This window comes from Nyctereutes procyonoides, unplaced genomic scaffold, assembly GCF_905146905.1.
Source record: "Nyctereutes procyonoides isolate TBG_1078 unplaced genomic scaffold, NYPRO_anot_genome, whole genome shotgun sequence".
Classification (NCBI taxonomy): domain Eukaryota; kingdom Metazoa; phylum Chordata; class Mammalia; order Carnivora; family Canidae; genus Nyctereutes; species Nyctereutes procyonoides.
Window position 1 is genome coordinate 2,467,861 of NW_026575045.1, and position 15,776 is coordinate 2,483,636.

The window sequence follows — 15,776 nt, forward strand, 5'->3', positions numbered from 1 at the left end:
AATCATATTGAGATAAGTATTTCAGTGAAGGCTACAAATCCATCAATGGTGGTTATGATATCTTTTTTTTGCATTATATAAGAACTGGTCACTGTGTGATTGAACACCTTATGAGGGATTCCTAGTTGATCAATATATGGCTGGATCCACATTGGAATAGCATTAAAATCAGTACAACATACTGTATGATTCCAACTATATTCCAACTCTAGAAAAGGCAAAGCTGTGAAGACTAAAAAGATCAATGGTTGCCAGGGTGTAGGAGGGGGGAGGGATGAATAGGAGGAGTACAGAGGATTTTTAGGGCAGTGAAAGTGCTCTATATGATACTCTATTAATGGATACACGTCATTATAAGTTTGTCCAAACTTAACACCAACAGCAAACCCTAATGTAAACTGTAGCCTTTGGGTGATGATGCGTCAACGTAGGTTCATCAGTTGTAACAAATGCACCACTTTGGTGAGAATGGGGGAGGCTCTACATGTGTGAGGGCAGGGAATACATGGGAAATCTCTATACCTTCCATTCAATTTTGCTATGAAGCAAAAACATTTCTAATAAATAAAGGCTATTAAAAAATAGTGCTAGGGTGGCTGGGTGGCTCAATCAGTTGAGCATCTGACTCTTAATTTCAACTAAGATCATGATTTCAGAGTTGTGGGATCAAGCCGCGTGGTGGGCTCCATGCTGAGCATTGGAGCCTGCTTGAGGTTTCCCTCTACCTTGGCTCCCCCTCCTCCTAAAAAATTTAGTACTGTGGGCTAGCAAAAGTCACATTCTATATCTTCCTTGGAAGCTTTATACATATGTATTAAATATGTTTGGGTTTTTTTTTGGGGGGGGGTGTTGGCATACTGTGGCAGGAATATAAGGAAAACAAAGGCCAAGAATCCTTTTGGGGAAATGGATCCAGAGCAAAAGTGAACTTACTTCACACCCGGATTGAGTTTCCCATGAACACGATTCCTTCTCCTGAGGGAGAACACCTCTTTGGAAAGTGTGGTCTCCCAGGCATGTTGGACACAAGGAAGACTCAAAATCTGGCTCCCCTGGAGGGATGTGCATGACCGAGGGGCCTGTGTACTTCAGGCTGGGACTCTGATGCTTGTCCACACTGACCATTGGGCTCTTGATCCATCTTCGTACCTACAGCATGCAGAAGAAGAAAATGCATTTTACCTCCTGTGATGTTTAATGAGACTTCAATGGGAAATTTGGTGGATGGATACTCATGAAAGGAGAATTCAGTCTTGTGACTTCTTCATCTCAATACGATTCAAATGGGTCAATTCTGACCACTTTTTAGGGGTGTGTGTTTTTGGTTGGTCATTTCATCTTGCTGAGTCTGTCTCCCCATTTGGGGATGATTGGGATAATATTATTTCCTCCCAGGTTGTCATGAAAATTTTACAATATTTTTAAATGTCCAATTGTTTTGCCTGGCACATAGTGTTCAGTAGATGGTGACTATTTTACTTTTACTCTTACTATTATGATTATGCTGACAGAATGATTCACAAATGTCTAAGATGAGTTATTCTTACTGGAAGAAATACTAACTTGAGATTGCTAGCTTAGGACCCAATTGCTGCTAAATGAATTGACATGTATTTTGCTATTGCAAAAACTTGATAATAAAAGAAATTATTTCTGGTTAAGAAATAATTCACAGTTGTTCACAGAAATTCATAGAATTCACAGAAATTTCACAGTTGTTTCTAAAGTTTGAAAACTTACCACTTGTCTTGCTTGCAGGTAGAATTCCTGTAAGGCACGGAGAGTATATAAAGCTATTCTAATATTAAAAGGGATACTCTTTCTGCAGCAACTTAAATAGAAATTTCAAGCATTGTTGTAAATGTTTGATATCCATTGTCTTGTTTAATTCTTTGAACAATTTTACTATTACTAATCCCATTTTACAGATGGGAAAACAAAGGCACAGATAAGCTGAGGCAAATTTCCCCAAGACACATGCTGGTATTGAGCAAAGACAGAACCCAGGCACCTTGAATCCAGAGTCTATTCCTTTAGGAGAATGGAACTTTAATAAGTGTTACAGTGTTTTAAGACTTGTGGTCACTGAATGCTTGAAATGTGTCTTGGTTTCATATGTGTCTTCCATGCTCTTTGAAACTCCTGAGGATTTAACCCAGTTAGTGAAATCAGCATATACCAAAAGAACAAAGAAATTAAATGACAGTATTGAATTATAGTTAGTAATGTTACAATCAAATATTTTAAGGATACACTGAGAAGAAACTAAAATTGCAATAGCAAAGGAATGATTGAGCAATTTGATGGAAAATTATGCTATCACTAAAAATAAATATTATGAAGACTCTGGCAATACGGAAAATGTTTAGAACATAATTACATGAGAAAAAGCCAAATACAGAATTGTTCAATCACTAGAATTACAAATGTGAAAATATATGCACTACCTAAAAACAGGGAAAATAAAAACTATTATATTCACTGTAATATTCATTGCCTATGGGTGTTTTACTTTCCTTCTTTCTACAGTGTAATATTTCAAAGATCAATTTCTTTTAAAGTTTATAGGAATCTCAAGCAGCTAAAATAATTTCTTTCTTCTGTTTCATAAGTGTGTTTTAATTGCTTTATTTATACGTACTCTTTTCAGTAGCCATTTAAAATATCTTTTTGAGTTTACCATCCTACTGTTAATATTTGGGAGGTTTCTTTCAGTATTTCTTGCACTCCAGGGTACTATTAACATGTTAGAAGATACATTCAAAGTGTTTATTTGATTCATTAATGAAAGTCTAAATGAAAATCTAAAGGTTTGAGACTACAATAGAATCTCTCTTCCTGAAGTTAGGACTAAATGTGTTTTTGATCAATCTAAAAAGTACTAAATTTTATTAGAGATGGAAAATGTTTTTTATTACTCTTATTCAGAGAGTTTTGAGCTTGAAGTCTGGTGGCCAATCTTGGTTAGTTGCCAACCTTGTATTTTAAATTCAATGTTTTATTCTGGCTTACTTTTAATGTCTCTTTTGCCAAGTTGATTTAACTTTGGAGTTCCTATAAATAGTATTTTAAAGAGATTTATCTGCAAATGAATTTACATGGCCTGATAAGAATCTTTGGTATATTGAAATGTAAATCTTATATTTATGGACCACTTTATTTAAAGTAAATCTTATGCAGTATTGTCTTAGAATTATTCAAATTTAGTGGAAGAATGTCCATGTGACTGAATTTAAGCTTTCATTATATTATTTTTTTAAGCTTTCATTACATTATAGAGAAAACAAACTGGTTTTATCAAAGGATGAGAATTTAGAGACATTGTATCTCAATTCAAAGTTTACATTGATCTATAAACTTAAGTGATCTATTGCATATTAGAGATCATTGGGACTAAGAATCACATAAAGAAATGTCATTTCACTTGATATCCATCTAAGAATTACCCAAAATAGTTCAGATGACCTTAGCATATACTGTCAAACAACCAATAGATATCTTTATAGAATTTCATGGTTAGAAGAGAGTTTTAGTAATTTGCCCAAAGACACAGTGTAAATTATTATGTGGTCAAAACTATACAATGGTTTAAGCAATTCAATGAACCAATTTCTATGAGGGTAGAAGCTAGCAAACTCACTATCTTTAGAGGCTGGAGGGAATAGGAAATGTGTAAAACCCTAGGACCAGGGTATGAACGTAGGGAGTGGTAGGGACTGGCAAACTGGAAGTGCATGCTTATTAAGGACATTTAAATTTAAATTTAAAAATAAAACAAAAATCCCCAAGCAAACAAACAAGTCAAATCGACCTCACATCTTTAAGGGTCACTACTTGAACCTTGAAGTTATTCCTTTTTTTTTTTTTTTAAGATTTTATTTATTTATTTTGAGAGGGAAAGAGAGAGAGTGCTCATGACCAGGAGTGGGGCAGGGGCGGGGGCACAGGGAGAGAGAATCTCAAGCAGACTCGGTGCTAAGCCTAGAGTCTAATGCTGGGCTCTGTCCCACAACTGGGAGACCAGGACTCAAGCCAAAATCAAGAGGTGGATGCTCAACCAACTGAGCCACCCTGGCACCCCCTGCTGAGGTTAATTCTACCAGGTAGAATTAAGAATTGAATGAAGTAGAAATAAAATGATTTGATATCTTCTAACTTTTTCAAAAAACAATCTAATGATCTGAACACTTTAACTTTCATTCATTCATCATTTTTTTTTCCAATTTCACTTATTTAAAGAGAGAGTGAGCCCACACCAGTGTGGGGGAGGGTCCAGAGGGAGAGGAAGAGGGAGAGCATCTCCTGCAGAGTCCACGACCAGCACAGGGCCTGATGCGGGGCTCGATCTCATGACCCTGAGATCATGACCTGAGCTGACCTGAGAATTGGATGCTTAACTCTCTGAGCCACACGGGTGTGCCTCATTCATCATTCATTACTGAAGACCAACTGTATGTGAGGCCGAGCCTAGCCATTCTTGAAACCTTCCTTTATGGAGTTTGAGTTATGGCTGAAGGAATAAATTTATTTATTAAGGGAATAAATTATTTATTAAAATGAATAAATGAATTATACTATGTAAGGGGGTCAATAAATCAGAGAGGATTACTCAGGATTATTGAAGTGGAAGGGCTGTACTGTAATTGTCTGAGAAAGGAAGGCCTCCCTGAGAAGGCAGGTAGGTTTTCAGTAAGGACTCCAGAAGTAATCAGGCTCTAGGCCATCAAAGTGAGCTATCAAATAGGCAATACTGAGGAAGATGACGCCCCTGAGGGAGATCCAGCCACAACTGGCCTATTGGGTCCCTCGGGCTCTGAGAGAGGGAGTAGCTGCCTGTGAGTGGCTTTGGGAGGTCCTCAGAGGCCAGTCACAATGGCTCTGGGAATGCTATGGCAGCTGTGTGTGTAAGAAAAGTGAATGCCTAGATAGGAGCCGCGGCCCTGGCTCCTTGGCCACCTGGGCCCTGGTTTTCCTCAGAGCTATGCAGTACCCATTTGTGGAGAGTGTTGTAAACAAACGTAGACCAGGGTGAGACACCCTTCTTACCCTGAACAAATCAAGAATTCTCTCTCTGGGGCTTTACAGGAGCCTGTTCTCCAAACTGCCTCAGATATATATATATATATAATTATTATTTTTTAGAAGCAATTGCTTCTCTAGACATCGGGATGAAAGCATAAGGCCCTTCATTGAACCATCCAGCTACTCTTACTGAACAGGGTTTACACAAAATCTTAATCCAATTTCTTTGTTAAATCCAGTCTGCCCTGGTTTCATTAATTTCTTTATTTGAAAAAAACTTGATATCCAAAAGCAATAATCCCTCAGACTAGAAAATTGCCAGATGCGGTTAAAGAGATTGGCCAGTTTCTAGGGATTTTCCACTTGTGGTTTTTTCCTATTATGTAATAGTAAACAGATATTAGTCTTAATTTAAAATGGTTTAGCTGATTATGATACCAACTGATGCAGAAAACTTATAGAGTGTTCAGGTACTTCTCTGTGAACTCCTAAAGAAGTGCCTACTTGTCTCATCATTCTTTTTGTTTTCTGGGAGTGAAGAGCTGTCTTTTCCTTAAAATCCAGTGAACCTGACATTGGACACAATTCTGCAGTCTCTAGGGGGCATGCGTTTTTATTCCCAAAAACTGACTTTGTTTATATGATGCCACAATTACTTTCTTTTTTTAAAAAAAAAAGATTTTATTTATTCATGAGAGACAGAGAGAGAGAGAGAGAGAGGCAGAGACACAGGCAGAAGGAGAAGCAGGCTCCACGCAAGGAGCCCAACGTGGGACTGGATCCCATGTCTCCAGGATCACGCCCTAGGCCAAAGGTGGTGCTAAACTGCTGAGCCACCAAGGCTGCCCTACTTTCAATTCAAATACAGGCCATCGAGTTTTCTAGTGTGAATTATTCGGATAATTCAATTGGTTATGAAAAGGGACCTCCTTTTCTAGAAGGTGTCTGCCAGTGGGCTGGTTATGACATTAATGCAAGTCAGGAGAAGGTACCCGGAAGCAAATGCCTCTCACATTGGTTCCTGAGGGGGCTTCACAGCCTGGCTCTTAAATGTAGCAGTGATATAATAAAAGGTCAGTGGTAGCAATCTGGCTTATTCACCCTAGCTATATGGGTCATCACAGAGCTTTCTTTCCTCTGAATATCTGTAGTGTTTATTATTTACTTATGTGAAACCTTGGAACTTTAAAAAAATTATTTATCTGAGAGAGAGAACAGGAGGGGGGAGGGGCAGAGGGAGAGGGAGAAGTAGATTCCCTGCAGAGCAGGGAGCCTGACAATGAGAGGAGGGCCTCAAGGGGTTATTCCCAGGACCCCAGGATCATAACCTGAGCCTAAGGCAGAGGCTCAACCTATGGAGCTGCCCAGGAGCCCCAAACCTTGGAACTTTTATGCTCACTGGTTGTTATTATGCCTATGTCATCTTTCCAACTGGCCCATAAGGATGAGAACAGTTTCTTAGGCTTTTTAAAATTCTCCAGAGGCTGGCATATGGTCTTAAAAATAGTAGGCAATAAAAATAGGAATTGCTTGATTATTTTTGACAACCACATTCATTTATAGTTCTTAACGTGCTTTGCTACCATCCTCTATTCAAGGTGATAAATATGGTCTGTGTAACTGTTTCCTTAACAGCAGTACCTCCCCAGACCAGTGGCACCCTGAGAAGACCCAGTGGCTTTTGGAATTCCCCTTCGTCCTATGCCATTTGCCCTTGGGATTTCCCAGTCCTCTCCTGTCAGCATTGACCAACGCTCTTACATCCTGTTCTAGGTTCTCAGCGTCTAACCTGGTGCTTCCCCAGGCCGAGTCTGGGGGATGGGTGGCCAGGAGGACTGGGAGAAGAGGAAGGAAAGAGAGGACACATAAAGCCCCATCCTTCTCTGTGACACTGCTCACAGTGGCAGCACCCAGAGCTCCTTCTCTTCATACAGCTGCCTGTGGGTTCACCTCCCACCCAACAAGTTCTCGGAGAGTTCAACACCAAATACAGTCCTTGCCGTCTACTTCCAGTGCCATAAATATAAAATCCCCTGCCTCTTCTTCCTCATTGAGACCCTCACCAGACCCCACCCCATCAAGTTTTAAATAGAAAGAGCTCAGGCATTCAGTGACAGAAATCTTCCTTTGGAAATAGAAGTAACATTTTCTTCAGTCCTTTAATAGAGGGGACTGATCCTCTTGGTTTGAATTGGCCTTCCCTGGATTTAGAAAGTTTAAAAACAAAAAAAGAAGAGGAAAGAAGAAGGAGAAGAAGAAAAGAAGAAGAAGGAGAAGAAGGAGAAGAAGAAGAAGAAGAAGAAGAAGAAGAAGAAGAAGAAGAAGAAGAAGGAGGAGGAGGAGGAGGAGGAGGAGGAGGAGGAGGAGGAGGAGGAGGAGAAAGATGAATCAGGAAAGAGTTTTTTCAGGTCATATATCTAAGGGATGGTATGTGTTACTTCCTTTGCAAATGAAAATGGAGGCTTGTTAAGGCAGCTTAACACACAGTGATGTTAAGCTGACCCCTGGAGAAGGACCTGCTGCTGTCTGTTCACAGCTCATTCACCAGAGCTTTGGAAACTTGCCCTCTTGGTTCCTGCAAGAAATCCTCTTTTCTAATATTTTTTACCTTTCCCTCTCTTGGCTACTGTCTCTTAGTGTCATTCAACATGTTCTTGCAGCATCTCTAAAAAGCTAGCAAACCAAACACAGAACATCCTTTTTTACCCACAAACTTTCTTGTTCCAGTAACTCTTTCACCACCACTACCTTTCCTTCTTAGCCACGTTTCATGAAGAAAGCCACCTCACGTTACTCCTCAGTCCACTGCAATTTATTCCTTAAACAAAATTTATGGATGACCTAATATTTGCAGGGACTAAAGTGAAGAGCATGATAAAGAGACTCATCCCATCAAAAGAAGTTTTCACCAAGACTCCAATAAACTTCATTGCCAGATCCAAACAGCACTCCTGAGTACCTACCCAGGTTGCCTACTACATAGTATTTAAAGGATTCAACACAAGCTCAGCTATCTGCTGGGCATTGTGCTGGGTACTGGGGACACAAAGAAATGTGATTGCTTGAGTGATCTTTGAGCAAGGGGGTTGCCATTTCAGAGACTTACCCAAGAGCCCGTGGTTTTTCATAGTGTAGTCAGTGTATAATATAGAGAACAGTTGAAAGCATGAGCTCTAGAACAACACTGGTTGGCTGAAAACACTGCAACTATTGCTGCACCTTCCCAGGGCAATATACCTATCTCGTCAGGGTTTTGTGAAGATTAAATGGAATGATGCAAGTAAGCCCAGCACCTGGCACTGGTTGAACATTTGGTTAATATTTGCTATCTAGTATGGCTCCATGTAATGAGAGAGCTTTATACAAAATGCCATGGGAGAGAAAGATGGGGGGTGGGTGTGTAATTTGGCCCAGCTGAGAGAAATCAAAGAAAGCTGTCTGGAAGAAGTAAGGTTAAACTGAATCTCGAAGGTCGAGTTCGAGGAAACCAAGTGAGTTAAAATGGAAAAGACATTTCCAGCAGAGAGGATGACAGAAGCCAATACATGAAGGCAAGGATCTGCATGGAACATGTAGAAAGTGAGCCCAAAGAGGAGAGGCAGGAACTGAAGCTGGACAGAAAGACTGGGGCCTCGAACAATAAGTGGTAGTGGTCTCTGAAGTCTTGTAAGCAGGAGAGGGAGATTTTCAGATGTGTCTTTCAATTTGGTGTGAAGGATGGATATAAGATGGTCAAGAACACAAGTAGCTAGATGAGTCAGGAACTGGTTACAAAGGAAATGATGAGGGCCAAGCCAAAATAGTAGCCATGAGAACGGGGAGAAGAGATGAATCGTCAAGTATATATATCTATCATTTAGTTCTCTAGTCTATATTCTTATTCTGGATTCCTAAAGCCATCTCCTAAGTGGCCTTGCCCTTTAAGTCTGTTCTTACTGGAACCACAGCATCTTTCTAAATGCAAAAGTCTATCTTGTCTCTGCTTTAAATTCTTCAGTGATTCCCCATCACCAGCAGCAGTGACTTTCAAACTATTTGGTCAAGATTGATGTACTGTAAGAAATCCCTGAACTGATATGCATTTATAATAAATATTGAGAGATATGCAACTGAGACAACTGGTACCACCCCCAGATTTACCATTTTTTCAGGAAATGCACTCACATTTTCTATTCCAGTCTAGTACTTCAAAATGTTGATTACAACCTACTGAGCTGATTTCATGACCCACTAATAAGTGCCACACAAACTGAAAAACATCTAAATGGTAAAATCTATATTCCTTGGCCTTCGATACCAAGTCACCTAGAGTCTGAATTCTCATCTCCCATGTGTCCTCCATGCATCCAGACCTTCCACCATATAATTTGATTTACAGATGTCTTAAAGACGGCTCTCCTAAATCTTTGATCATGTGCAGACTCTTCCCTCTGACCCACTTTGTCCATCTGGGTAGTCCTGCTAAGAGTCACATACTTGGGACACTTTTCCATTGTCCGACTTCTCACTGCTTCTTGACGCATTTTGGTATTTATTTGTTTAAATGGGAACACACACACACACACATTTACTCTGCTTTACTTATCCATTCCCCTTATTAGAATGTGAGTTTCACAATGACCAAAACACTATTTTCTCTCCTATATTCATGACTAGGACATTCACCAAATTTAATTTGTGTGTTCTCTCTTCCTAGTCTATCCCCTCTGCATTTCTCATCTGCCTTCACTTTGAGTTGAAACTTGCAAGAAAAGAGGCTCACTATTATACCCCTAGAGTTTAGCACAGCTCCCAGCATATAGTGAGTGATGAAGAAATATTTATTGATTGATTTCAAGCCAGGTACTATTCAAGGCACAAGGAATGAAAAATAAGAAGCAGTTGTATTTAGGAATCAACAGTTGTAAAACAGTGTTAAAGCTAGAGTGAGGGGACAAGCAGGATAGGGCTGTGATGGGGATGAGTTTGAGATAAAGAGAACAGCATGTTTAAAGGCAAGCTCATGGAGAGGGCGTGATTGGAGCCAACCTTGTTGGTAAGTACATGTGTCAAGATAGAAGGCCAGGAGGTAAGGGGAGCAGCTATCAAAGGGACATAAATACTCGAATGTTGAAATGTCATCTTTAACTCACCATACGTAAAAACTTAAGAATTTTAAACTTTAGAGTGATCTGATCAGATTGCTGTACTCTGAATGAATTAGAGTAGGTCCAGGGGCAGGCAGGTTAGACTAGAAGAATGAGCACTGTGTACGGATGTGTCTCAGGAAGGCATTTGCAAACCCAGGAGAGCTTTAAAAAATGGCTGAAAAGGGCTGTTAAATTTTTAAAATTTTATTTTCAAGCTCTATGTGACCTGGATAAGGGTCAGGGAAGGCTGAATGCAGCATGAAAAGCATAAAGGCTTGGAGGTCTGGGTTCAGGTAGGATGAATACCAGGAGGGTGCACTGGGAGAGGGTTATCCTTGTGTATAATACAGAATGGAAGGACCATGCATCCCTCTTGGAGTTCTAGTGTTGTCCTTTAAAGACCATCTCTTTCTTTTCTTCCATTCTCCCCACTCCATCCCCCTCAATCTAATCTAGTGTCAGAGGTTTATTATTTCATACAACTGTTAGGTTCCTTAGTACTCTGGGTTTATTATGAAGTTAATATATTTTTGCGGTTATGGGTAGGATCAGGTGTGGCACATGAAAGGTTGGTAAACAACAAGTATAATATTGTTTTCATGTTATTCTGAGGCTGAGTAGTCAGTTTACAAGTGATTTGGATTTCCCCACAATTTACTGAACAAAGATAGATATAAGATATAAAAATGACTTTCTACAGGAATGAACAATAAACTAGATTAAGAGAATTGGATTCTAGTTCTGGATTTGTGACTACTTTGAGCAAGCCACACAGACCATTAACCTCCCCTACCTTCAGCTGTAAAATGTGGGCTGGGAAGAGGAAAGCCTTGTGGTCTTTTCTAACCATGTCACAGGTTTAAGGCTATTTACTCACTGGAGTTCTGCTAATGTGATGTGGAGCCTCTGCTGCTACGACGTGCAGTGTTCAGCTCAGGTTTGTTGAATGAACCAATGATCAAGTAATATTGCTTTATTCAGGACATTTTCTTCTTGCTTGGCATTCCTGTCGCTTTCTACTGCAACTTTGTGTTTCCTCCATTACAGAAACCGAAAAAAAAAAAAAACAACCCATAAGGCTTTTAAAATAATCTTAAGTCTTAAGGGCAGTTGCTAGAAAACCCATTTAAATTGCAATAATAAAGATTGAATAAAGCCTCATTATTTGAACTGTATACATTACTTAATTAAATTCGAAGTGCTAAATGAAAGAGGAGATGGTTCACAACATCCAAAATGGGAACTCATTACTACTCCCTGCTCTTTCTGTTCCTTTGTTGAGTCCTCTTTTAAGAGAAACACACGGCACACTCAGTTTCATTTTTATGCAAAAACGATTTTCCTCTAAGTGGTGCATGTGCTGAATTGGTAATGGTTTCTATTTTGGTATTCTGCTTTTTTCTCACTTCATGTTTTATAAAGAAAATGGTAAGATTTCATTGTTCCGTAAAAACAAGAAGAAAGCCAGCTAATAAATAGGTATTTAGTAAGGACCTACTAGGTCCAAAAATTATGTGAGGTTCTGAAAAAGTGGAAAATGAATTGCAGATGTTTGACGATCTCATGGAAATTGCTAAAACTGGGAAACTCACTGTGACCTCAGGACAACTGAGACAGAAGAAAGTCATTGTGAATAGGAGTCCATGTAAGTGGAAAAGGAAAAAAGATATTTTTCAGGACATGCATTTTTGTGATGTATAAATATTAGTAGTAATAATCATAAAATAAAAAGACTAATAATAGAGCTAAAGGGTTAGAATCAAAGAAAAATCTCAGCAGCATTAGCCCTGGTGATCCCACCCCCTTCCTGAAATGGTTTCATCTGTCGATGGATATCAATATTGAGTGGTGTGAGCTGACCTGTTAAAGGAAAAAAAAAATGGAAATGGAATGTATAATCCAAGAATATGCATTTAAGGCACTGCATTCATATGGTCCACATTAAACTTCAAAAGAAAAGAGCAAATCCTTGTCTTTATGGGGAGCTTTATATACAACATTTTACATGTTCATATACATTTACATGGTTGATAGAAACTTCTGATCATCATGTTGTGCCAGTCTTTTACTATAAAACCAACACTCAAACAAGTATTGAGGTTATATACTAATTTGGAATCAACAGATGTTCAGTAAGCAATATACTGGCATCTTATAAGCAAAACTGCAAACACTCAACTTTGCTTAGAAAGACTAGTGTTGGGTACATTCATTGTGTCATCCTGGTGACCTTTTTCCCTTTTTATGGTAAAAGCATCTCCACTCCCATCTCCACCTTTACTTTCTTATTTGGGAACTACTCATCTCAAAGATTATGATTTTGGGGACCTTTCAAGGACAATTTATGGATGCCTGAACAGTATAGATTTGTGATTCAGGCTGACAGCGATAAAATCCCATGCCTCTGGTCATGGTAATTGGTCCAAGGGTTGGCATGTGACTCAAACAGAGCCAATCAGAATCTTTCTCTATAGTTCCCCCCCCCCCCCCCATACTGAACCTGGAAGGTAGAGTCTTCTTCTCTTTTGGATTTCAAGTTCTAGGGATGCTCCTTGAGGAAGTACCAACAACACATCTCTTGTTATGTGGAGATAGCAGCCTGAGATAACAGTCCACCTGGTGAGAGGTGGAGACACATTGCACCCAGATTGCAGAAAATGTGCCTTTTTTAAATGGAGGCCACAGTGTAATTAGATGCAAGGAATGGAATTACACAGGAGAAAAAGTTGCTTTTAGGTAGATATGTTCAATCAAAACATTTCACAAGCTGAATAGAGAACAAATGTTGGTTGTAGGACCTAGACAGCTCCTGTAGGGCTCCTACTGTCTCAAGCTTCACCTCTTTGCTGGCTGGATGGTAGGAGTGTTTGAAGAGTCCTGGGCCAGGAGAGAACAGCTGGATTGGTTGGAAGGAGGGGACACTCAGAGGGCACTGGACACTAGCTACTTACTAACCCTTATAGAAATAGTCCAATATTTCAAAATCAGTATGGCTTACTGTGCATTCCAGTTGAACATTAGCCCTGGTTTGGGGAAAGAAGAGATGGTATTGGGCTGCTCCTTGTGGAAATGGAAGGGTAGACTATGTGAGATAGATTTCACATGGCTGTAAAAACCATTAAGTTACTTGAACTCAAACTGTTCTTAGAGTTTGGGATCTTGTGGTCTCCATTTATATCCTAAATTGATGATGACCAAGATTTCATTTCTTTCCCCAATTCAACTGTCCCTGAGCACTCTACCAAGTGCCAGTAGGTATAAAAAAAATCATTTGTCCATGTCCAGGGTGAAATAAAAGAAGCAGCTAATGTTTCATTTAAAAAAAATGGGGGGGGGGCAAATATTCTAAGCATAAGGGAAACTAATCCGAACTCATCAAAAAATAGGGAAGAATTTTCCTTAAACATGGAATAAAATTTCTTGAATGGGTTTTAGTGGATACTTTGGCTGACAAATCCACTAAAACAAAACAAAACAAAAAAACAGAGTATTAATGAAAATGAGGGATTTGAACTCCAGGTCTGTCTTTCTCTAGTGAACTGAATATTAAAGAAATACTATTGTTTGAAAGAAGAACTGGTCAGCAGACAACTAGCTCACGGGTACATTTTTCTTGCCCCATAGGGAAAATTTTTTGGAGCCCAAGAGTCACAGTCAAGTGGTCATTAAACACTAGTAGAAAACTTACTCATTTCCATTCTTTGTTTTGTCTCTTTTTAATCCACCCTACACTTTGCTGCTCCATCCATTTCCCCCCGTGCCAGTTTTTGGTTATGTTACTTCTTTGTTTAGTACCCTCAAGGGCTCTTCATTGTCTACTGAATACGGTATAAGCCCCTTTGTGTAGCATTTTCCCTGGACTCACCACATGCTCTGGCCCTAGCACAATTTATAATCCTATTCCTCTCAACTCATCTACTTTTGTGCCAGATGCTAGCCAAACAGATTATTTGGTCTTTTCCTAACAAATACTACATTTTTTTGTCTTTTTTTTTTTTTCTTATCATTTTTTTTGTCTTTTGAGCTTCTGGCTGTTTGTGTGTTCTTGTCAACAGAGATGCCTTTTATTCTTTTGTTCATCTCAGTTTTGAGGCCAAATCTTACCCAAACTTGAAATCTTAGCTCTAAAAACATCTTCACAAATGCTCATTACAACTCCATGAAGTTATCTATCTCCATGAAATCTCATTCCAATTCAAACTTTCCATGTGAATCTATCATGTTATATGGCACCATGATTCACGCACTCTTTAATGACTCCAGCCAGTATTTATTTTCATGGATGATTACCATGAGGTATATTCCCCTCCTGGGGTCATGGGAAATACAGACTAATTTTTTTTGCCATAATGTCATGCTAGAAGGGTTAGGAGAAAATAACTCATAATGCATACATGAAATAGGAAGTTTTCATTTATACCCTGAAAATTCCCTTGAGGGTTCAGTCATAAAATTAATTCCTTGCCACCACTGCTGCTATTCCTTTTTCTCAGGGAGGGTATGAGACCTTAAGAGCTGCAGTAAAATTCCTAACATGTCCTTGGACCAACACTTTCCAGAGCACTCATTTGCTTTTGACATTTATTTGACTTGGGCGGTGGCCAATGGTTCACTTACAATTTCATCTCCAGGTGCTTTTTGCCTTCCCATCCATTGGCATTAGTTTTGCCTCTCTGATTATATCAAGCTTTAATATTTTTGCTTGTCACCTTCTTGAAAAATCGCTGGACTCCTTATGGTTGTTGCCTGCTTAGTCACTTTTCCCTGAAAACACACGAAGGCCAGCATAAGAATGTTTGGGGGTAGGAGTTGTTGGACCATTTTACTGGGAGCCCTCAACTTGACTTTTCATCACATTCCTCTTTTCGATAACCAGTTTCTTCTAATCTCAATCTTCCAAGTGGCCTTTCCTTGTAGAAAGATGTCTCTAACCTGTAAAGTATACTTCCTATTACCATTTCATTACCAACATCTTAATCATGACTGTCTTGAGGACACACAGAAATTCCTAAGTATTTGTTGAATTAATAGATATGTAAAGGAATGGAGAGATGCCTTGTAGTGATGATTCAGTTTCTTAAGTTGTGCCCCTTATTAGATTGTAAATGCTTTATAGATAAAGATTTCACTTTAGACATCTTTGTGTCACTTGTCACTCCAAGCAGTATCTTGCATGGATCGAGTTCAGCAAATAATTTATGGTATCAGTTGCTAAGTGTGCACCTCTCACCCCGAGGGGTCCGTATGAACTAGCAGACCCAATTTTTGGAGATTTCATAGCTAATTTTCTGTTCCAGTTTCCTGCAATCTAGATCATACCACATTTTTAAGGCCCTGATCCAATGTTTTCATTTACCTACTTGTTCATAGTTTTAGCTTTTGTCCACTTTGGTGTTTATCTCAGTATCTTAGCACTGTAAAAGATGTGATTTCAAGTGTTGTTTCTACGACTTATTAGATGAGTGACTTTGGGCAGGTAACTTAACCTCTGAGTGTTTTCTCATCCATTGAGAGGTAACGATCATACCTATCTAATAAGCGGTGAGGATTGGAAGATGATTCACTGGTAGTAACAGGAAGCATGTGAGCTCTAAATATGTAAAATGAATATATATGTACAGGTAC

The 15,776-nt window shown here is 39.2% G+C and overlaps 1 protein-coding gene across 1 annotated transcript in view; it reads right to left on the reverse strand.

Annotated features, from left to right (window-relative positions):
- Positions 1–15,776, reverse strand: part of SGK1 (serum/glucocorticoid regulated kinase 1) — a 109,728-nt gene that overhangs the window by 66,228 nt on the left and 27,724 nt on the right. Inside the window, exon 2 of the mRNA XM_055324640.1 lies at positions 934–1,149. Within this exon, the coding sequence (XP_055180615.1) occupies positions 934–1,149 (216 nt within the window). The remainder of the gene's footprint in view (positions 1–933; positions 1,150–15,776) is intronic.